This window comes from Cuculus canorus, chromosome 9 (assembly GCF_017976375.1).
Source record: "Cuculus canorus isolate bCucCan1 chromosome 9, bCucCan1.pri, whole genome shotgun sequence".
NCBI lineage: Eukaryota > Metazoa > Chordata > Aves > Cuculiformes > Cuculidae > Cuculus > Cuculus canorus.
In genome coordinates this window covers 1,265,519-1,290,506 of record NC_071409.1, presented here as the reverse complement: position 1 = coordinate 1,290,506, position 24,988 = coordinate 1,265,519, and the positions used below count along the sequence as shown (strand labels likewise).

The window sequence follows — 24,988 nt, the reverse complement described above, 5'->3', positions numbered from 1 at the left end:
TGGCACTGTAGGGCACATTCCAGCTGTGCACATCTGCAGAAAGGCAGCTCAAGATATTCCTCAACTGCTCTGTGATTGACTCTGAATACTGATGCAAAGAAGAAGTGACTAAATTTAATGCATTGGAAAACAGATGCTGAGAACTTGGCAAGATTCAGACCTCTGTGCTACAGTTAATGACATGATTTTCCACAGATTTCCGACAGTCAAATTCCTTATTGCCTTTCAGGCCAGCTTCCACATTATTGCCATTCTGCCCAATGCATTGTGCCATGATGCCATATGCTGCACCAGCTAATTTTCAGCTTGAAAATGCATGTTTCCTCCTAAATGTGGGTGGTCTTGACTTATATCTCAGCTTTGAAGAGCGTGCTCCTCATTCCCAGGGCAGTTGGCACAGTCCATGCAAATGGGATGCAGCACTGAATGGCTACAGAAAGACCTCATAGAAAATTGTTTTGTCAGTCAAGCATTGTTTATTGCACGCAAGCCTGGTGAGAGAACCTGCTTTACTAAAGGAAGGACAAAATAAATCTGTTCAAGAGACATTTTTTTCACATCTCAGTAAGACTAGCTTTTTGTCAAGGGGTTTTATCATAGAAAAAATGGAGCTCAGTCTATTGACAGCACATCCGAAAGCATCTGGGACCTGATGGCTGGCTGGAAGGCGTGGACAAACCAACAGGACTATAACTCAATGTCAGCAGTGAAAAAGGATCACACTTGCAAAAATGTTTTGTGCACTAAGAAGGTACAAAAGTCAAGGCAAAACAAAACATTTTCCTGAAGTAATTCTTGAGCAGACGCTAGGGTGCTACCAGTCTTATGCAGCTCTACACCATTATTACTGGGAGAATTTTCTCATGGGACTGAGGAACCTCCAGAACTGCCAAGCAGGACTTCACTGGTTCAAAATGGTAAGACATAGTTAGAAAGGAAATCAAAAACTAAACTTACGATAGACTACCTTCCTTAGTTTTTCCTAGTTTTTGATACAGAAAGACAAGAAAGACATGAATGTAAACCTTACATTCCCAGGTTATAGAAATCCACCAATCTCTGATTTGATCTAAACCCCTTCTCTTCTAAACTCTTTTCTTTCAGCAAACAGAATGATTTTCAGGCAGGTCAGATATCCAAGTAAAATCAAGTGTAAACCATCAAATTGTCCCTGGCTCACTCTTACACAAAAAAATGGGCCCCCATTCAGGCAAGTACCACCCAAGTGGGTTTGAAAACATACCACAGGCCCAAGAACAGCAGATCATAAAAGTCCTTAAGAATAAGGGAGCTGTGATCCCTGTCTTCCCTTTTCCCATGCATAGACAATAACAGCATTGTTAGCAACATCACAGTTGAGAAAAGGTTAAGTAAGAAATAAATATTCAGTTCTTAGTACAGAAGGTAATTTGGCAGGCAGAATTTAGACTGTTTTGGAAGCTCTAGTGATACCTCTCAATAATGTAAGAGGAGTGTTATATAATACCAATTATGTTCTATTGTGTTGTGATACCTCTTATATTATTAGCAATATAGCATCATGCATTCCACCTAAATACCTTTGTTTTAATGCAGTTTGGCCGTCGGTAGACCTACATTGTGCTTCAGCTAATTTTTAAGTTAGCAAAAGTTAAGCAGTGTTGTTTCCTCCTATGACCATCAAAGTAAAAGTGGCTAAACAGCTCTCGCCTACTAAGTACAGGTAACCAAACAAGTGGACAAATGTAAGAACGAGGAAAATAAAAGCTATTAAAAAGATTTCACCCCTAATGGTCTGCCAAGTCTGTCTATAAATCAAAACAGATTGCCTATGGCTTCTCTTTGACAAGACCCAGTCTCCAAACCCAGCTCCAGAGATTATCTACATCACAAAACAAGATGTACTTGAGTCTTACCCTCCATAAGTAAAGCTAATCTTTATTAATTAGTTGTCATGGAAACTCTCTGCCTTGGGAAAGCTATGAATGGTGCACCAAGATCACATACAAATTGCTTTTAGTAAATGCCTTCATTATGATTTGGATAAACAAAGAGCAAGCAAGGCAAAAATTGCCCTATTTCAGAAGTCTTGCAGAGAAACAAACCCCAGGGGTTCAAAAAGAAAAAAAAAAAAAAAAAGAAATTCATTAGAAAAAGTTTAATATATAACAATAACAACTATTCCCACTCTTTCAGGCTTTCTGGCAAAGACCTGCGATATTAGCTAGCGGTGCCTGAATGACGACCAACTGAAAATATCAAACCAGCAACAGCAAGTATGAAACAACACTCCAGACACAGGGTGTGAAGGCCCATGCTCTTACCGCCTGCTGGATGATGCATTTAACAGAGCGAAGCCAGGTGTGATGGATGAAGGCCAAGCTTCTTAGCAAGAGTCTCAAATCATTTCTTCACCGAAAATAGTGCATCTGGGAGTACATTATTCAAGTTGAATTTGGCTTCTTTTCCTCTTTTCAGAACTGTCTGTGTAGAGCATGCTTTTCCAAGAGTTTAAACCTCACACTCAAGAGGACAATAAGATAGACAGGACTGATGTCACCCAGCCCTGAGACACAGCACCTCAGCAGCAGAACAAAGCTGAACAAACCAGAGCACAGCACACGGACTGCAGTATCCCACTGAACCTGCCGAGCTGGCAGAATGTAATGGGCAGAGCTGAGTCCTCGCCAGCAAGATAGAAAAGAGCTGAGGAAGCAGATCATCTTATTTCTACGTGGGGCTGGGTTGTCTGTTTTCTGTTGCATTTAAGGGGAGAGGGGAAGATGGAGAGGCACAGAAATTTTTAGGCTTCTGGTTGACGTTTCTAACATGTTGATATCAGCTCTGTTCTACTGGGAGTAAATCGGAAGCAGAACAAGCCCTGTGGCGCGCGCTATGACCGTAACTGTGCCCCTCTGCTGTAACAGCTCTCTGTTCTGGTACTGCAACCCCCACATCTCTGGCTTTTCACTTACACACATCATTTGTCCTTTGAACTTTCTTTGTTGAAATGGTGGATTACAGCAAGGTAGGTTGTTATACATATATTATTCTATGTATATTGTAATAGCAGTGCAGAACAGCTCGCCGTGCTTTGAATTTTTAAAGGGAATATTACAGGCAATTTTCATATGCACTCAGGAAGCACATGACATAAATAATCTTTCAGTTAAATGTTTTCTTCTGGATCATAAATCTATTTCATTTTATAAATAAATGAAGGGTAATCAAATAGTTTGATTCTTCTGAAGAAGGTAAAAATCAGAATAAGGTAGCATCGACACGTCTCCTCAAATAAATCAGCTAACTGTTCCAAAATAAACCAAAGACTTGTAGTGATAGGACGAGGAGCAATGGGTATAAACCAGAGAGGGGCAGATTTAGACTGGACATAAGGAGTAATTTCTTCACCAGGAGAGCGGTGAGACCCTGGAACAGGGAAGTTGTGGCTGCCCCATCCCTGGAGGTGTTTGAGGCCAGGTTGGATGGCCCTTGGACAGCCTGATCCAGTGGGAGGTGTCCCTGCCCATAGCAGGGGGTGGAACTGGATGCTCTTCAAGGTCCCTTCCAACCCAAACTATTCTATGATTCTATAATTCTAAAATAAAATGCACGCCCATAGGCTGACTCGGAAGATTGTTCAGTTCAAAATTCAGACCCAACTTTTGTTGCAGTAGTTGGGGCAGCGGGCAGCAGGTGAGCACACAGGGCACGGCAGCAGTGGCCCCACACAAGCTCACAGTTCCCCTGTTTTACCCAGACACTGAAACAGATTTTGCTGTGACATCAGTCCCCGTGTTGTCCCATGTTACTTTGCTGTCAGCAAGCAAGCAAGCTGAGGTGTTAATACATGATCTGCAACTGCTGAGCAGACATTCCCTCTGAAGAAATAATTGTCCTTTGTTGTAAATTAGTGGCAAATATTTAAAGCCATCTCTTTTGAAACAGTCCTCCTGAAGCTGGAATGAATCTTTTTACCACGGGATGTTATATTATGATTCAATGCCAAGGCGTTATGGCACCGACTTAACTGAAATCTAGAATAAAATGCATTAGCATTGGTAGGGAGGGTTTACACGGTTGTGCACGGAGCTGATTGAACCTTCCTGCACACTTACAGGAACTGGGATCACCTACCAGCATGCACTACAGGCAAACTTGGTGTGATAACAAAAAGTTCTAACTAATAGCGCTTAAGGTATCTGATAGCAGCTGAAATCCTCTGTAGTAACCGTAAGAACTCCAGAATAACTTTGTGTCTGATATTAGAACAATATGAAAGACACTGTTCTTATCCATTTCATTGTGATTATTTCAGTCTGCTAGTGGGTTGCAGGTGCATTTCCAGTTCTTTTCACGGCTTGAAAATTACCTGCCACAGTAAATCTGAATTATACATAACTACCCAGAGCAACGTAGCAGACAAGCTCTGAGATAAATCTAGAGAAGGGAGAGCACTAGTTGAAGGTAGAGGGATCACATTTATTAGACAATGTTAAGCCTGACTTTCAAAAGATACTCTGTTCCTTACACTTGATTCAAACTATCCCAACCATGAGCTGCCTTTCCATCATTTTTCACAATTTCTGTGACTAAAGTTCCAAGATTTTCAATTCATGGAACTTAATTCCCATGAAAAATATGTAAAGAATATCCCAAATATAATTTAATGACATATATTTGCCATTTAAATGTCAAAGTAAAAACTGGAGTATACATAACCTAGAATTTGGGATAGTAGACAAGAGTTCACTACTCCAGTTAAACAGCAGAAGCTTATCTCCCTTAATCTCTGTTCAACAAGGACACACTGTGAATTGGAAGACTTTTTTTGCCCTCCCGGAACTGCAAAAATAATCATTCTTAACCTAATCTCAATTTGCTAATTTTTGAATGCTCATCTGATAATGTATTAAATTATTGTTGTTGCTTTCCAAAGGATGTTTATTAAAACCCTTGATTTCTTCATACAACTGGTTATTTGCTTCTTCAATAGTCACACTTGGCGTCTTTAATAAGCAAAGGAAATACACTTGATGCTCACCTTCTATAAACAGATTTGTTGAAGTCGTACTTACAAATGGAAAGGTCATACTGTAAGCTTGATCAGAAATTTGTCTGTTAAGAATGTTAAATCTCAGCCAGTAGAGAGAGACAGACTCTGCAGACAAGGCTCATCCCAGGCCCTCCACGAACACAATACTGTTTTAAAAGGAGAATTTTTGGTACCAGAGAAGCAAAGATGCTTATATGACCTGGCTAAGGGGGAAGAACACTTGTCTTGTTTTTCCAAGACAATTGGAAATTGTCTGCTACGATTAGGTAGCAGCTCACTCAAATTTAAACAGCATCTTCAGCTTGCCACACGTGGGCACGGAGTGAATGTCTGTGGCAAGCTTGCCATGGGAGAGTTCCAAGAGGAACAGATTGCTCATTAGCTGCCACCTATTTAGCATCATTGTAGAAAATTGGCTCAGCAGAGGGGGTGTTGAGAAAGAGAAGTGTTATAATCATAAGAAGAAAGAGTCGTCATCCATTGCTGAGGCAAACATTGCCTGAATATCCACCTGGAACCTTGGGAAAAACCTGTCCACTGAAGAGCACATCAGTATTTCACCTTTGTTTTATTCGTTCAAGCTGAAAGGTGCTGTTTCAGCCATGAAGCATTTCATCTAATTGTTTAATAGGCTCCAGCCCCAGTTGGGTGAGGTGCCCGGAACAAGGCTGTCCTATTCCTGTTCATTATTTTTAATCTGCTTTTTGCAGTCTGCTTACAACTAGAAAAGCGTTGTCCATTGACAATCTGATGCAAATTCTTGTCTTGTCCTCCTGGGATTGTTTATTGAGGCAATAATCCTGTGGGGTCAAAAGTTGAACTTTGGGTTTACGTAGAGGTCCTGACAATTTTTAACTTTGTGGTATGGTTTAATCATCCAGATTTTCATTCTTCATTTATAGCTTGTGTACAGGGTGAAATCCTTTTCTTAAGGAACACTGTTTAAGTGATACTAGATTGCAATCATGTTAATTGAAACTCTGCTTATCTAAGTAATTACATACTCATCTGTATGACCTCAGTAATGTTCCTAGGAGTCTCTCAGCAGCAAGCCCTCTTCTAGCTGTGCAGGATTTCCATCTCTGAAGGCCAAAGAAAATTCTCACTCCCAAGCGACTCAAATTCTTTGGAGCACAGCCAAGAATGTCACAATTCTGGTGATTTGGGAAACTGATGACTTGCTACCAGTGGCCACTTTGCAAGAAATCTTGATCTCAAGGTAACACGAGCTTGGATTACACAAAAGCTGGCCAAGACCTTCAAGAATTTTCCCTCATTTTTGCCTGTAAGCAATACACTCTTCACCCTAGGATGTCACTTTTCACAGGTATTCTCCTAATGGGAGAACTTTTCTAAGATACTACATTTATAGGCATATCTCAAGCCTACAAACAATTTATGTTGTCACATACCAAGATGCAATTTGTAAATAATGCTAATTGGCAAGAATTCAATGTCATTCCATCAAATGTAATCTCAGTTAGCACCTCCACTCAGGTAAAGTTCTGAGCAAATGGCTATATCTGTTAATTCCTGGCATTGGATGCATTATAGTTGTACCACTGTTACACTCATTTTAGTGGATATCCTTTGCAATGTAAGTCATGGGTCAGTCTGTCTGTCCTGCCGTGAAGGTGACAGGCATTACTATATACTGAAATAAGTATTAATCACAAATGTTAATGATTTGGAAGCAGAATTTACCTCCACCCTCCTAGACTGATAATAGCACTCTTGCGTTCACGATGCAGACAACTTAACTCCCACAGCAGTCTTTCAGACGGGGAGTGTATGTGTGCATCACCTGTTTTAATTTACATACATTCAGGCGGGTTAATCAGGAATTACCTGGCTGCCATTAATTCCAGTTTCCATTACTGTCAAAGACTCATTAACTCTTCAGAGAGTCTGTCTTTTAATTATTCAGATACTTTGCATACTAAGCAGTTCTACCTTTCCCTTTATATCTCCTCAAGCCTCTTCCAGGCAAAATGCATTCCCTGCTTAAAAACAGTGAGAATTTTTTAGTACCAGTTCTTACTGTTTTTAAGGAGGGATTGCATTTCCCTTTTCCTTACTTTGTTTCCTTACTAGCACATCTTCACTGACACAATAGCCAGTGAAACGATCCAAACAGTCATTCCATTTTTCAGTTAATAGTGTTTTCAGGCTATTTTATATGTGAATTTATGCTCTTAAGATTGCTGCATTTTTAAAGCCATTTCAAAACACAAGTAAAGCTTTTTCTATATTTTTGCAAGAACAAATATTCACAGGATTGACTACAAAACTCATGCCACATGTATATATAACCCAGAGGTTCTTACAACCATATGCACAATCGTACAAATTAGTTGGTTTGGATATTAAATGAGACATTAGCAGCCCTCTTTAAGGTTTTAATGAAGAGGTGTGTATTCTGAACTTACTTGCAGAGTCGTTATTCAGGTAGTATGAGTTGCTATAGACATTATTATAAGATCTAAAGTGACATTTGTTGTCATTTTAGCTCCAACCCTTTATTGCCTTGGTTTAATTTATGCTAGAAGAAGTTAATTAGCTAAACACTGACAGTATTCTTCAGCCAGTTTTGCAAGAAAGCAGTTCCCACCCGACACTGAAATGTTCTGGTTGACTGTTCTTTATACTTTTTGTTGCCATTTTAGAAAGCTGCAGCATCAGTGCACAGAAACTCCTCTGTACAGGATGACCTGGATATCTAGAAGATCAAAACCTGAGGCTCCACACACTCACGGGGAGCCAAATATCAATACACTGTTAAGAGACCTGCATCATATCTGCTTGCATGACAGTCGAGCATGCTTAAGGATCACATTAGTACACCACATCATGTAGATTAGATGACAAACAACTGATAAAGACAGCTGCGTGTTACAGTCATTCCCATCTTCGAGGGAAGTGATTCTGCCCCTCTATTCCTCTCTTGTGAGACCTCTTCCAGAATACTGTGTCCGGTTCTGGAATCCTCAATGTAAGAAGGAGATGGAGCTGTCGGAACAGGTCCAAAGGAGGCTACAAAGATGATCCAAGGGCTGGAGCACCTCCCATACGAGGACAGGCTGAAAGAGTTGGGGTTGTTCAGCCTGGAGAGGAGAAGGCTCCAAGGAGAACTTAGAGCGACCTTCCAGTACCTGAAGGGGCTACAGGAAAGCCGGGAAGAGGCTGTTCATAAAGGCTTGTGGGGATAGGACGAGGGGCAATGAGTATAAACTGGAGAGGGGCAGATTTAGACTTGATGTAAGGAAAAATTTCTTCACCATGAGAGTGGTGAGACACTGGCCCAGGTTGCCCAGGGAAGCTGTGGCTGCCCCATCCCTGGAGGTGTTCAAGGCCAGGTTGGATGGGCCTTGGGCAGCCTGATCCAATGGGAGGTGTCCCTGCCCATGGCAGGGGGTTGGAACTAGATGATCGTTAAGGTCCCTTCCAACCCAAACTATTCTATGATTCTTAGTTTCAGGAAAACTTGCACTATCCACAGTCATTATTCAGCTAAACATGGTACATTCAGGACACAGCCCCACGCAGTAGCCCGTCTGCATAGGGGAGGTGTTTCAGGCTTTTGATCAGTTTTGTGGCCTCCTCTGGACCCTCTCCAACAGGTCCATGTCTTTCCTGTGCTAAGACAAAGAGCTGGACGAAGTATTCCAGATGAGGTTTCACCAGAGCAGAGTAGAGGGGCAGAATCCCCTCCCTCGCCCCGCCAGCCACGCTGCTTTGGATGCAGCCCAGGGTACGGTTGGCTTTCTGGGCTGCGAGCACACAATTGCCGGCTCATGTCAGCTTTTCATCTACCATGAGCCAGCAGATCTATCTGTGCAGAAAGATGGGGAAACAGAGACAGGCCAGCTACTGCCACACTGAGCATCGTCCTCAGAACAGGCAAATCTTGAGGTGAAAAGCAAGCCCTGCCCCTGCAGTGGGGTGCACACTCCATTAGCCTCATACTTTATGGCCTCAAGCAGCGCCAGGGGAAGTTCAGATTGCCATTAGAAAAATTTCTTCACCGAAAGGGCTATCAGGCCACTGGCAGAGGCTGCCAGGAGGTGGTTGAGTCCCCATCCCTGGAGGTGTTTAAAAAGATGAGTAGATGAGGTGCTCGGGGATATGATTTAGTACGGGAAAGGTACAGTGAGCTTGATGATCTCAAAGGTCCTTTTTCGACCGAGTGATTCTATGATTCCATGATGTGACAGCGCGTACAAGAGAAGCCAGGCTCTGCATAGAACACGGCTCTGCATAGAACACGGGTACATTTTCAATGTACAACGTTCTGCCTTTTTAGGGGGAATATCCTCCCAGCAGGGTCCCTGCCTCTATGCAAGCTCTGGCACAGGTCCACTGAAAATCAGAGCTTTGTTTAGAGATATCTGCTATAGTTCCACTAAAAGGAAAAGAAGGAGCTGACCCACAGAGCGCATAGACAGACATTATTTTCGTGGTATCTAGAGTGCCAAGACAGAGAATAACAAAGATTAGCCCAGCTGAAAGACTGACAGTCACAAAAAAGGAACCGAAAACATTTAGGGGGGGGCATCTAACCTTTCAGGATAAGTGAAATATCTAAGGAAACTACTGCAAATGTGGTGTTTGATTTCTTATATCAGAACAAAAGTCTCCAGAGAAAACATATATTGTGAACAAGCTCTTCAGTCCCACTCACATAAATGCAAGCTTGACAAAAGAAGCAAAGTTAGGTTCAGATCTAAAGCCTAAGCTGGATGGGCTGCAAAAAGTAACAAGCAGACAACATGTATTTCTGAGCAGATTAAATGAAAGGTTGTGGCCAATGAGAAAGAGAAATGTATGACACTTTGAACACTGAATCTGTACGAATTTAGGATGTTCTAACAGCCTGTCCTGCCCTGGGCCAGCAGCAGCCAGGCTACCAAAGCTCTGCCTCCAACTGGCGACAGCGGCAATCACTGCTCAGGCGTACATTGGCCTTCTAAAGTGGCCAGGAATTGTTTAGCCGGTATTATGGCCTGGAGCTTTGGTTCAGAGAGAACAATAGGCGTACTATTTTAGAGGCTTTAAAGGTATTAGTGGCCAAATCTGCATCGCACTTCTTTACTGCTGTACCAGTGGTATTAGACTGGAATTGAAAATGACTGCAACAGGCTGCTTATTTTGAAAAGCTCCATGCCATAACTGAAAACATGAGTTGTATTGTGGCCATCGTTATAAAAAGACTGCAGTACTAATTAGCATTTTCTGGTTTTGAAACTAAAGAAAACAACCATCTACTTCTATAAGCTTTGGAGTCACACTTCTCAAAAAAATGACCCATCTGAGCCATTTATATGATTTTTCATTTAATAATAAATTAATTTCTGTACATTTTCAGTGAAAAGCAAATATTTTCACACCAAGTGAAGAGACATGTAGAATATTTTAACTAGAGAATTATTAAATTAGGTGAGAAAAAACAGCAGCTAAAACCAACATGGCTGTGCATCTATAACAACCTCAATATCTCCTTCCATTTCTCTGGTAAACCAAAGATAGGCATATTAAGCCTTTAATGGATTCTTAGGAGAGATAAAAATCTTAATTGTCCAAGATATAACAGGATATCTCTGCTGACGACATCTTCAACAAGATCAGATGTGCATACAATTTTGCATCTTCTTTGACCACGCAGTGAAAGGAAACTGTGATAGAGCTGTCCAGTTATGCAATTGTCAGCCCCTAGTCCTGTGCTTAGAAAGCCTTGCGGCCAGAAAGAAAGGAGGGCAGGCCAGGGAGAATCTGGCTCTTCCCTCCTGATGCTGCCCCACAACCCCGCGCTCAGCTCTAGCTTCCTCCTAGAGTGCCAGGGACAGGTTTTTGTTATTCCCATTTCCTCCTGCTCCTACCATCATTAGTGACAGCTGATGCAATTTCCAGAGGACAAGAGGCACCACAGCAACTCTCCCAAAGCGTTACCAACATTTATCCCAAAGCTGGAGGCAGGATTAGTAGCTGTTTGGCCAGGCTACTTTTTTTTTTTCCAAGAATCCTCAACACAAGAAGGATATGAGCTGTTGGAATGGGTCAGAGGAGGGCCACAAAGATGATCGGAGGGCTGGAACACCTCCTCTCTGAGGACAGGCTGAGAGAGTTGGGGTTGTTCAGCCTGGAGAAGAGAAGGCTCCAAGGAGATCTTAGAGTGACTTTCCAGTACCTGAAAGGGCTACAAGAAAGCTGGAGAGGGGCTGTTCACAAAGGCTTGGAGTGATAGGATGAGGGGCAATGGGTATAAACTGGAGAGGGGCAGATTTAGGCTTGATATAAGGAAAAACTTCTTCACGATGAGAGTGGTGAGGCCCTGGCGCAGGTTGCCCAGGGAAGCTGTGGCTGCCCCATCCCTGGAGGTGTTCCAGGCCAGGTTGGATGGGCCTTGGGCAGCCTGAGCCAGTGGGAGGTGTCCCTGCCCGTGGCAGGGGGGGTGGAACTGGATGGGCTTTAAGGTCCCTTCTAACCCTAACAGTTCTATGATTCTTTCCAGTCAGGTGAGGGTGATACTTTTTAAAGCTCCCAGCCATGGATATGGGACCCTTCGGAGCCAAAATCCTATCGAGAAACATGGCCAAGACCTCAGATGCTGCTTCAAGTTACTTGGGTCGTTACAACAACATGACCCAAATCATAACAATATTAGTGCAGCACAGAGCACAGGACCTGTAAAATATATTTCTAGCTATCGTGTGTTTTGGCCAGCTTTCTGTCTCAAGAAAACTTCACAAAAAACAATGAAGAAACTATAAATTAAATAAATTAAATAAATAAAATAATCTTCATTTTACCTCCATTTTTGACTTAGCTGACAGATTAAGTCAATGAATACAAAACGAAACTCATGGACATTAAACAAACCCTTGCCAGTCCCTCAGTCTGAAAACCGAGAGAGATGGCAGAAAGCTGTTACAAACTAAAAATGGTCATCTCTGGAATGAATCCAGTAATCACCATAACACAGCTGACAGCTACAGATTCACTCGTCCTGTTTTTCTCAAATACTGGGACTTAATGCTGTCGTAGAGCTCTGATCTTTATGGAAAAAAAACCCCACTCTTTTAAGTACTAAGAGGTATATACTCTCTCACCTTGAAGTAAGACATTTACATGCACTTTAGCAACATATTTTACACTGAGATGTCTTAAAGTCAAGGCTTGTCAGGTGCTATAAAAGCAATGCAAGCATGGCAGGTCAATAGCCATATCCCTGAATAGGAGAAAAAAAACTCCTGTTACATTTTTCCTTGTCCCTCCATTTTAACCTCCCTAGAATGCAGTGTTTAGAGCACAAGTAATTCAGACAAAGCTAAGTAGATATTCTCAACCTAATGCAGGCAATTTTTAATACCAGCTCCACACAATTCTCCTTAAGGAAGGTTGCCAAAAGTGAGGCCCACTTCTACTTAGGAGTGCTCCTTGTTCGCTATGAACTACTTGGAGGCTGCATGCGCTCATTGTAGCTATATGCTTTAGGACCAAAATTAAACCTTTTCTCACATTTATTTCAAACAGCAGGTTACTCCATTGGCAACTCTGGGTTGAAATTTCCTGCTGACTTCACGCTCCAGCTGCAATCCTGCAAAGTTCTTTACCAAGAAAGAGTTTGGAATGAAAATGTGTAAGTGACAACATAATGGGGAAGGCTGGAGTTCAGCTGATTACAGCTATTCTAGTCTGTATTTTTCTTCTAAGTTAGCATAATTATCTTTTGCGCTTCAAATTCTAACATTTTAGAAACCACGGAATAATCCAATATTCACTAATCCGATTAAACTGTCATTTCCTTTGACCCACGTTTTCTCCAAATCATCTGAGGACAGCTGCAGCATGGGCTCCAGCTGCAGCATCTCCGTGCCCTGACTGGGAGCAGGGCGAAAGCCACAGCTGGGACTTGGGTCTTAACCAGCTATTTCAGTCCAGCAGTGGCAGAGCTGCAGTCACGAAACTGGAGAACTTAATGGATTGCACAGAAAAACTCTCCCAGAAAGTTATATCTCCATCACTAGAGATCAGATTTTATGTCTGGCTGGTTTAATATTCTAAAATATAAACTTATACTTACTGGCAATGTGTTATAATTTATTTTTGTCTCCAAAGCTTTTCAGTGAGGGTTGTGTTCAATCCTCAATTTGGCAGGCTTAAACTACAGCAAACACTTCAGAAAACATCATAAGAACAAGTTACAATTTGGTTTTGCCTCATAAAAATGCATTTTTCACTGCTAACACTCCCAGCTGACGGATGTGGCTTTACACTATGAAACTTTATGGTTTTCATTGTATAACGATCTCTCAATGTAAATCCACAACAAGTGTCTCCCTTTTATTGTAGCAGAAGATAACCACTTTCTAACAAATCAAGTGTTAACATAGCAAAGCAATTGCAAACCTGGGGAGCACACTTACTGGGAATCAGTTCTCAAGAAAACTACTTTCTATATTCCCATACAAAAGACTGCCAAATCCAAGTTTCTCTCCTGTCAAAACAAAACTAAACCAAACAAACTTCCCACACTCAGGAAAAGTTTGAAATTGCTTACCTTGAAGAAGCTCCGAAGAAAATACATTATGCTTAGCATTTTGGAAGGTTTAAAATGAGGAATTGTTCAGTCTTTAGGACATCCAAGGCCTGAGTGAATTCCTACAGTCCTGCTGTGTCTTTAGTTACATGCTTTCTTGTTGCTATTTTGGACGGTCTTAGTACAAGGGAAGCATATGAGCCATGCCAGGAGCTTATGCTAAGGAGTTGCATAACAATTAGGGCTTATCTGTGCTGTGCTGTGCTGTACAGTACAGCAATGCAAACAGGTTTGTTCACAGTTTACCAGCCCCAGAACACTTCTACTAGGCATGCCCAGAATGATGCCATTGTATTTGCTAAAGAAACTAAAGCTATTTGTGAGTGCTTCTAAAAGAACTGGAACTACAAAGGGCAGCACATGTTCCCTTACATCCCCCCCAGCTTTTGCTTTTGCCAACTGCAAGTTCAGTCAGTGAGTATTACGCTTGCTGAAGCATTTAAAAGCAATGGCTCCCACACTACGGGCTTTCTAGTTACTATCTTTAAAGGTAAGGAAAAATTGCAGAACAAGTCCTTTGAAATGCAGAAGAGTAAATGCAATTTCAGTTTATTTTTTTTTCTCACTTAACATTAAAGTTCCTTAAAGATTACCTGTGTTTCAGCAACATTCAGCAGCACAGAAATGCAACTTATGCCACGTAGTAAAGTACCTAAGTTTAGTGGCTGGAGCTGGGAGTTACAGGTAGTCTGCATTTCGAATTAAAGGCAGCAACTACAGAATGCCATCACATTCCCAGAGAGCGATTGCTCAGCATTACAGCAACTGCCAGGCACAGCCTGATACTGCACGCTTTCAATTTTTTTTGCTCTAACTACGGCTTATAGTTGAGCTATTCAAACCATGCACTGTTATAAAGCAAACTTTACACGAGGAAGAGGTGTTTTGGGGTGCTCCAGAGGGGATTCTGATGCTCCAGGCTGCTGGCCACAGGGGAGAAAAGCAGACAGAAACACAGTGGACTCAGCCCAGCAAAGTGGGAGGAGGGACATGATCCCCCACCATGATGCCCCAGCACTTGCCCAGGACTAACCCAGTTCGAACACAAAACATACTCTTTGTCTTCCTCTGTGCAGTCGGGAACCTCTGTGTCGTCACCCCCAGTAAGCACATCCCCCTTCTTGCCTTGGATTTGCAGTACAGCAAACCCCTCTGTAGCATCCAGCAGCCATTCTGCTTGTCAGCCTATTTGAACAAGAAATATTGTTTTGGTAGTACATGTAAATAAGACAATTCTGCATAAATCAAATACTTTCGAGCGGGAAGCCTTGTTTTACCAGGTACGCAATTTTTCTGCCATTGTGGGAACTGCCTAAGTTATGTACCCACAGTGACAAGGAAGGGCACGCCTAACTTGTTAGAAACCACGCCAATAATTTCTAAATTGCCCCAGAAGGTGCAAATGCAATATAGTCTGTGGTTGGATTGGCCAAATGACAGTGCTGCTTTGGTGAAGTCCTACCATCTCTTGTGATTTCACAAACAAAAAGAGTGTTTTCCCTTAAATCTTATTCCTGAAAAACATACATAGGTCAATATTATACACACCCAGCAATCTTTTTAAGTTTTTTTTTTTTTTAACTTTTGGTCCCAAATTTTGCAGGAAATTTTGCACACAAAAATTCTAAAATGTGTCAAAACAATTACAAATCTGATGTTAGTTTTAAACACATCTCCTTGGAGGGAAATGGACCCAGCTCACGAGATTCCAATGTTTTTATTTGTTAATTCTGAATTTTCAATTATTTTGAATGATTAGTTTTCATTATTTGTTCTGAAGTTACTGTCATTCCTTTACATCCTGCTTATAAATGAAATTGCAGGCAGACTGACGTTTCCTGCCTGTCTCTCCTGGTGTTGACTCAATGAGCTATGCTTACAGGGCTCAGCTGGAGCATTCTTTGCCCAAGCCCTGACGCCAGATCTTCGAGCAGAAGGAAATGCCCACTAAGTCAAGTCCAGCTCTGTGGTGCCTTGACATTTAATCTTTACGTATGAGAAGGAAAATGAAGATTTAGTCACCTGTGAATTAAGGGATTTTTAATAAGAATCAACTTATGCATGTGAAATGCCACATTTTTTCTGCCTGATTTTTATCTGCAAGTATTTCTAATTCCTACAGAACTGCAAACCACATGCCCAAGGCAGGTCACTGCCACTGGGCAGGAAGGGTGCCCCAAGACTTTGACTCCACTTTCGGTTCGTTATCTCTTCTGAAATCCAGGCTAAAAGTTCAGCTGCCCACCACTCACTCTGTTCTTCAAGGCTTTATTCTACTGTTCATGGGCTGGAAATAAGGACATTCCCTTTCTGTAAATCAGCTGGACACACCTGGAAGGAATTGAAGCCCCTGGAAAACCCACATTGGAGCAGATTTATCCTGAAGGAACCACAACCCATGGGAAGAACCCACACTGGAACAGGGAAGAGGAGTGTGAGGAGGAAGGAACAGCAGAGAGGGACTCTTGTTGGCTGACAACAATCTCCCATTTCCAATCCCCTTCCATCAGTCAGGGGAGTAATCAGGAATGAAAGATGGAAATTCAACCTTAGAGGGAAACGAGCAGGAATTGGGGAAAGGCCTTTCAGCTTTTGTCTTTGTTGCTCACCATCCAACTCTACTTTAACTGGCAATAGATTAAATTAGTTTTCCTCAAGTTGAGTCTGTTTTGCCCATGACAGTAATTGGTCAGTGTCTTTATCACAACCCATGAGCATTTCCATCTTATTTCCTCCCGTATCCTGTTGAGGAGGGGAGTCTGGCAGCCAGCTGTCAACCCACTATGTGGATGCACTATGGCTGCAAACAGACCTAACAGCATTAAGGAGAATCTGCAACCTGAAGGCATTTGTGTTATGATACGTACAAACATTTGTAAGTTCTCCTTTCCCCTTTTATGCTACGTCTAATGAAGAAGTCCCTGACAGTAACTTCAATTGGTAAATCTACAAAAAGCTTTCTGATGCTCAAAATTTTGCGTTTTCTGGATCAGCCAACTGCCTGGGGGTTTTTATAGCTAACCTTTCACAGTCTTCCCCCTTGCTCTTAAAAATAAACAATGGTCTTCCAGGAGCCTGCTACTAACAAGGTCAGAATGAGTTTATCACTTAACATAAACTTCGCTTGCTAAGCTATGTTGAACATTTTTTCAGTGTGTGATTCTAAGGTTTCACTTGGTCAGTGAGGTTTTTTTTCTCTTTGGTGCAGGCACAGAGCTGTTAATCCTCAAGTGCCCAAGGCCAGCCACTGTTGACATTTTTCTTACCCATATGCTATCTAAATCTACACTCCTCTTCTGCTTTTTAAAGAACAGCAACCAACCAAAACCTGTCACTAAATCAAAGGATAAAATATCCATTTTGCCTTTTGCCAGTCAAAAAATACTGTTTAAACTGGCACTGCCTCAGCAGATCAGCACGATGGGCTGCTTGAACCAAAAGCATCTGTCTAGAGAGCCAGATACCAAAAGCCTGCCAAGAACTGAGATTAGGATTCCCCAAAGGCATCAAGTGGCATTGGAAGTCCACTGCTGTACTAACTTTTTTTCCCATGAATTCCACTGTTTGACTGCTTTGTATACCATTCACTAGAGTTAGCCTAAATACCGCTGGTATTGTGTAGATTTTATCATACTGGCTTCCCAAACCAAAGTAAACAGTAGAAAAGATGCAAATGTCGCTCCAGCTTTATGGCGCAAAGGTTAAAACAAGAGACGTCTTGCGTGCATACTGCGTAGATTAAAGTGAGGATGGTGGACTGGTAAGCGCTTCTTGCCTCTTCTGAGAGCATCATATGCGTCTGCAAGATTCCTCAAGGAACAGTTTTTTGCCCTATGCTGCCTTCCCCTTTGAGTACAAATGCCAGAGATTTCTCTGTTTCCATGTCAGTAAAGACCTTAACCATCCTCTATTACAAAAGATGATGAGCATGACTCAGCAGAACCTAAATTTTATATCTTCAGACTCTCATACTTTTCAAGTACTGCAGTCTTGAAAACAAGAAAAGCTCCAGCCGCGAAGACTTTTAAGCTGCCCACTTGACGTGGGCAGTCACTAACTGCCTGAAGCAAGACCAACTTAAGTGACCAAACAGGATTTCTGAATAAATCAATGTCAGACACTTTCATCTCTGATATAATTGCTGAGTTTGCCTTTAGGCAGTTCATTTGATTCCCATTATCCTAAAAACATACCTCTTGATGCAGCCTAACGTGTTGGTTCAAGTACTCTCTCAAATTTTACTTCTGAATTTCCCTCCTGTAATCAAAGCATTGGAGTTTTCTGTCTTCATAGAAAGTAAGAGATTCTGGTCTTATAATGGGAAACAGCCTAACTAAATATTTCTGAGCTCGGCTCTCAGCTGGGTAAGCATTTGTGCTGCTAATCCAGAAACCTCTGCACACCAACCCTGGCCAGCACTGCCCAACAAAACACCGTTGCAAACAGCAACTAAGTTAGAACTTCTCAGGCTATGCTTTGCATGACAGGACAGTTTAAGAGTTGCTTTTAACAATGAGCTCCTAAAGAAAAATAATAAGAAAATCTGAGGAGCAAAAGCCATGGATTGAACCCGAAAGGGATTTGGTCAGTAATGGAAACCAGTATTGATTTCTGTCAGAGCAGGCATGGGGAGCTGCTGGCGCTGCCACAAGGAGAAGAAATGCCCCTGCTGTGGGACATTTCTTTTTTACTCCAGTTTGACACCTCCATCCAAGGCTGAGCCCAGGACTGTGAGACACAGCCGCCTTGCTATGAATCTTGCAGGTTAGGACTCCAAAGTTCTCTTCATACCAGAGGCACAGGTAACAGACTTAGGCACCTGGTAACCTAGTCTATGGGAGCTACTGCTGTGCATCTAGAAAATATATTATTCATGTTCCTTAAAAAATCACCTGCAGTGAGAGCTAAAAACCTACTGAGTAACAGCTGTCTTTGACCCAAAAAAAAGCAATGAAATTAATTTCAAACAGAATTTCTAGAAAGAATTTGCTGGGTCCCAGAGAAGTCCAGAGCGGGAGTACTGATGTCCTAAAACCACAATCCTGCCCTTGAATATGCTCATTACAACTCAAACAAGTGGAAACTTGAACACAGTGGAGAATTAGGCTTCTGTGACCTTTTCCTGTGCCTTGAGAGAAGTCTTGCTAGTAGTTAAGCTACACAAAAATAGGTGACTGGCTTCTCCACTTGCCATTCCCCACAATCTCCGGGCCAGCTGGGTGGCAGAGGTCTGCTATCACATGCAGATGATAAAAACAACAGGGTGTAATAAAGCAGAGTTCCACTATTCTTATTCTTAAAGTTACTTAGAAACTCATGACAAATTGTCTCAAAGTTATAACCATTACCTCAGACTCAAGTCTGCTGTTAAAACCTCCTCTGCCTGGTGGAAATATTACTGTGGTGCAAATGAGAGTCTAAGCCACACTCTCAACGTACCCTACACCGGGCATAAAATCCATTTTCATGTCTTTGCATCAGCCCTGGATACAAGGAAAGCGCTGGCACCTGCAGGAAGGTGGAATGCAGAGATACCAGGAGTGCTAACGCTACAGTGCCAAGCCATTAGGTGTAAGGGACAGAGGGAGACACAAACAGCACTGGATATGTCAGTCTGATGGAAGACTGAACATTAAAAAGCCAATACCAAGGCTGTGAAAAGACCGCTTTCAAGTCAGAGGCTTCGTTCCACTTTGAGCGCCTGACTCTACTGGAACAGATCAAAGCAGACCTTTGGGGAGAACTGGTAAGACTGGGAATAAGACAATACTCTTTAATTAGGAGATAGACTGTGGTTAGGACAATGATACTATTTCAATGATACTATTTTGTCCCCTGCCCATTGCAGAGGGATTGGAACTAGATGATCTTTAAGGTCCTTCCACGCAAACTATTCTATGATATTCTATGATTCTATGATTCTACAATTCAAGGGCTCATGACATTAAGGTTTCTAATCAGAAAGTTCAGTGTGTGTAGCAACGGCAGAATACTTTATGGAGAGGATTGCCTGTAGGAAAAAGCTCTTTGGAAGCCATTCTATGAATGGATACTGCACACACTACACAGAAATTCCCACAGACTGCTGCCTCCCTCCTGCTGGACACCCCTGGCTGATCACTGAAGAGCGAGAATGTCCAGATTTCTTCCCGAGCAGGTGACACCACAAGGTTGGTTATTGAGATGGGCCAGTTCTTCAGCAAAAACTACTTTAAAGTGTGAATATCAAGAGTACTTGCACTCTTAGTACAATTATTCCCCTCGATTAGCATATAAAATGCTGTTCTTGCTGATCAACATATTTTCAACCAAGTGTTGTTAGCAACAGTATGCTTTCACTTGTCACACAAATAATTAGATCACACATACTTAGACAATAGATATACAATAAACAGCAGATATATACTCCTAGACAAAGTATGTAAATTATTTTATAGATTACTATACTTTAAAGTGGGAAAATATTAAGTGCAGATCAAGCCTTTGAGCTTGTAAGAGCACAGTCCAAAGTGTTGTGTAACACAGGCATAAAAACAATATTCCTCTGCATTTTTTTAATAAAAACTGATGATCAACTTGCTTCCCTGCTTCGTGCCTTGTTGATCTGGCAGCACTTTCTCTAGGGAAATGATGGCATACATTTCCTATACTCTCTCAACACTCATTCACTGTGTTGCCCTCTTGTATGTGTTTGTCCTGTAGTGTTGTATCATCTATAGGATTTCATGGGTTTTCCAGTTTTCACTTATAATCTTAGAATTGTAGAATCATGGAAGGGATTTCAAAGCCCATCCAGTCCCACCCCCTGCCATGGGCAGGGACACCTCCCACTGGATCCAGGCTGCCCAAAGCCCCATCCAACCTGGCCTTGGACACCTCCAGGGATGAGGCAGCCACGACTAAACATCCTTCCAAAACTAAAACAGCAAACTAAGCCCACTGAATAGTCCCACGCTGCCCAAGCATCTGGTTGTGCTGCAGCTCTGTGCCTGGTTTGCTTTAGTCTGGTTTGCTTTAGAAGCCATCCAATCTGGCCTTGGACGCCTCCAGGGATGGGGCAGCCATGACTTCTCCGAGCAACCTGTGCCCTCATGACACTCACAGTAACGAATTTCTTCCCAATATCTCATCTAAATCTCAGCTTAAAACCGTTTCCCCTCATCCAATCCCTGCACTAATCAAGAGCCCCTCCCCAGCTTTCCTGTAGGACCCCCTTTAAGTACTGGAGGCTGCTCTAAGGTCTCCCTGCAAGCCTTTCTTTTAAAATGCTGAACAACCCCAACTCTCTCAGCCTGTCCTTGTATGGGAGGTGCCCTCAGCCTCAGATCATCTTCCTGGTCTCCTCTGATTCGCTCAACAGACCCATTTCTTTCCTGTGTTTGAGAACTCCAGAGCTGAATGCAGGGCTCCAGGTGAGGGTCTCACGAGAGCAGAGTGGAGGAGCAGAATTACCTTCCTCACCCTGCTAGTTACACTTCTTCTGTTGCAACCCAGTATACCGTTGACTTTCTGGGCTGCAAGCATACATTGCACTTTTCCATGTTAGTTTTGCCTCTTTGAAGTAGGTCTTTTTTTTCACAATTTTTTTTTTTTTAAATCTTATCCTGCAATCAGTTTGTTCTGTAGGAGAAAACTCAGTACTTTGTTCTATTGACAGAGAATCCAAGTGATAAGTATCCAAGTTCCCAGCTTCTAGTTTCCATCCTTCTACAGAACTAGCTTGATGTCTAAACGCTGGGCACACCTCACCTCTTAGCTGCATGCTTGTTGGCTGGCATTGGAAAACCCAGGTGTTGCTCAGCCTCTACCAACACCTCTTTTCTTGGAAATACCCCAGACACAAATGGTCCAATAAAGATGAGAAGATATCCAATTAAAATAAAAAAGTATGCACCTTGTTTCCTAGCATAGCACAGCATTTGGTAAGATTTAAAGACACGTAGTTACTAGCATTATTTCCTCATGGCAACTTATTACCAGTTGTTATGCAAGCCATGACCTGGTATTTGAGTCATGCTGGAGATGGCAAATAGCAAAACCTCTGTGGGTAGGTGTCAAAAGCCCCCAAAATCACATTAACTCAAGTATTTTGGAATCCTGAACTCATCTGGCAGGAGATCAGCTTCAAACAACCCTGATTAGTTCCTGTCACATCACTGTAGTGCACTTTGTTTGGTGCAAATGACTGATACAGGAGAAAGGAAGGTCAATACTGCAACAACAGAAGGTGCTACACGCTTGAACTGCAATGTGCAGCAAGAAGGGAAGGTGAAGTTCACAGACTATCAGCTTATCTTGCTCCCGTAGCCATAATTTCCTCAGTTCTGTGTTCAAGATCAGATTAATGAATTTGTGAAACAAAAATAAAGCTCTGTTAGTGAGCGGATTAAGATGGACAATGCAGTTACAGCTGCAGAACTGATACTGCACTAGACCATCTGTTGGGATCTCTGGCTCAGGCACCAAAACCTCATGCTATTTATCTTTGAGTTGTTCCAAATCACTGTCATGTATTTAATATGTGTTCCAAGGATTAACTCTGTGTGTGTTAACTCTGCAGCCGGTAGCTATTAAATTAACACCTAAGAATTCAACCTCGGCTGCTGATTAGTACCACGAGACTCGTGATGTATTCATTAATGGAGGACATAACTGGTAATGGAGGTGCATCTCACCTGCTGATTTTGGGCTTGCTGTGCCCCAAAGTAGTTGTGTGTCCACTGGATTGATGTGCTTGGGACTGCAGAATTCCATGTTTCACTTGCAGTATTAACAAACAATGCATGTGTGGAATGGAAAGAGACTAATTGTAATCATGAAAGTGCTGCGAATCTTCACATTCACGTTAGAAGACTCTTAGAAAACTGAGCATATCGGTTAGAAGAAGCCAAATCAGATACTCAGGCTGATATTCAACCTTTATATTACTGGCCTATTTCCGTGCCAGTAGGGTCGCAGTATTGATGAGGCTATACAGATGCAGTAACAATAATAAAGATGAGACTGCAGGCACTTCAGCACAACGTGTACAAGTCCACCAGGAAACTCAGGATGCTATCAGGCAGCTGCACTTTCAGGGTTATTATTTATTCCAGTTGGATAAAGCTACAATTTACAGCAAATCTCTGGGATATCGATCTAGTTCTACACAGCTGTAGTTTTCAAGGTGTCTAACAAAAGCAAGGATGTGTACAAATCCAAGCAAGCCACGGGTTCAAATAACTAAGGCTTTAAGAACTAATGTAAGTCTTGCAAAGTCTCGCAGTACTTCACAGTTCTCCATACCTAGAAGGTTCAGCATGTGCCACTCCCAGGCACACTTCCAGGTACATTAAGAACAAGCTAATGGAAGCAACTCTGCCTGTTTATAGGTAGAACTTGGGTGAGCAGAGTCACATGCAGATTGACACATCCTTACCTCCAAAACTTGAAAGCTTCTGAAAGCTCCTTGAAAACTTGAAAGCTCCTCATCACCTTGAATGGAGGCAATTATTACACCTAGAGGGTCAGAAACATTGGTCCTTTCTTCCAGATACTACAAGGCTCCAACTATTTGCTCAACCTTTAATAGTAAGGCGGGGTAAGATAGGATTCATGTTCACTGATATGTTCTGCTATCAGCACATCGAATAACCTGTCCAAAAGAGCCCAAACAACAGGATGTTCCAACGAAAAAACGGGGAAAATTGAAAAAGGGTATCATAACCGAGTAACTACCTTTGAGGTAAGTATGGGAGAAAAATGCAGCACAGTAACTTGCCAAGTTTGCCACCTGAGTATTCTCACTGCACACATACCACAGAAGTCCATTTACAGTGATATAATTTTTCCAAGAACAGAATCCTTGTGCTTGAATAGCTCAGGAGTAACACAGGGCAGAGGATTGGAACACTAAAAACTAAAAAATTAATTTCATTTTCCAACCTACAAAACCCCTTCATTTTTTGGCTTCCCAAAAGAGACACAATAATTGCATCTGCGACTTTCTCATAGTAATTTTCCATGTCAAGAAATGGAAAATCTGAGTAAAGCTGACAGTGAAACAGCAGCACCTTGATAGAAAAAAAGGTGAAGACCTGGCAAAGCTGTGTACTATGGGACAAGTGCAGAAGATTTATTGCATTTATCCTGGGGACAGGACCAGAGGGAATGTGTATAAACTGGAGAGGGGCAGATTTAGACTAGACTTAAGGAAGAATTTCTTCACCATGAGAATGGTGAGGCACTGGCCCAGGTTGCCCAGAGAAGCTGTGGCTGCCCCATCCCTGGAGGTGTTCAAGGCCAGGTTGGATGGGACTTGGGCAGCCTGAGCCAGCGGGAGGTGTCCCTGCCCATGGCAGGGGTGTTGGAACAAGACGATCTTTAAGGTGTCTTCCAACCCTAACTATTTTATGATTCTATGTTTTTATTTTTGCCAAACACTGCTGTTAAATGTTTTAGATTCCTTCGAGAGCTCAAGGTATTAGGGAAAGAAATTCAACTATGTTAACGCAGGAAGAATAGTTTTAAAATATTTTAACAGCAGTGGGCCAAATTTTAACAGTGTTTGTCTAAGGCAATGTGAATATTTTGGCTTGCATTTGCCTATGCAGTAATGCAGTGCTATGTACTGGCAAGTTCATGCTCGCACACACCCATCTGTCTGTACTAAGCTTGCTTTGATCGTTACTTCTGCTCCTGTCCACTCCACTGGGCTGCCTATCTTGCAAAAGTAACCTGCAAAAATTGCTTTCCAATCAGCAGTAAAAGCAGGAAAGATTGAGATAAGGGAGAATGTTGCTCCAAAATGTGCAGTGCAGGCAAGAAATAGAAATTTTTCAAACTGACGTTACTGCATCCCAATCTTTACATCGTTTGCGCATGACTGGCATTAGTGATTGGACTAAAAGCCAGCTTGATTGTCTATGATTTAGCAGCAAATCAAGGCAGGACATGAAGCTTTCTTCTGAGTCATTAAGGGTTAGCTACTAGCTCAACAGCCTGCCCCATTTGGCTCTCCACAAAAACAAAGCATGACACAGATTGAAAGAGGTTCCAAGAGAACACTTGTGCTTGCAGAAGATATCAAATCCAAGAAGCTGGCTTTCTCAGGCAGTCAGCTATGTACCAAACCATGCTGGAAACAGCGCTGTATACAGCGCTTACAGGGCTAACAGAGGGTGTCATTCCTCGTGCCCTTTCAGTCCATGCTGTTTAATCACTGTGCTTCAAATCACATGTGCTAAAGCTCAGGTGAGTCACCAACATCAAGAAAAACAAGATTAAGCCTGTCATATCCCATCTGCTCCATGCACACAAAACCAGTTGCACAGGACAGTGAAAGCTGTAGAGTTTCATGGAAAGAAGCCAGCTTCTAT

General features: G+C 42.2%; 1 protein-coding gene across 1 annotated transcript in view; it reads right to left on the bottom strand.

The window, feature by feature from the left end:
- ARHGEF4 (Rho guanine nucleotide exchange factor 4) overlaps window positions 1–13,747 on the bottom strand; it is a 184,244-nt gene extending 170,497 nt beyond the window's left edge. Inside the window, 1 exon segment of the mRNA XM_054074954.1 lies at window positions 13,593–13,747. Coding sequence (XP_053930929.1) covers window positions 13,593–13,631 — 39 coding nt within the window. The 5' untranslated portion in view covers window positions 13,632–13,747.
- Between the last annotated feature and the right edge of the window lie 11,241 nt (window positions 13,748–24,988).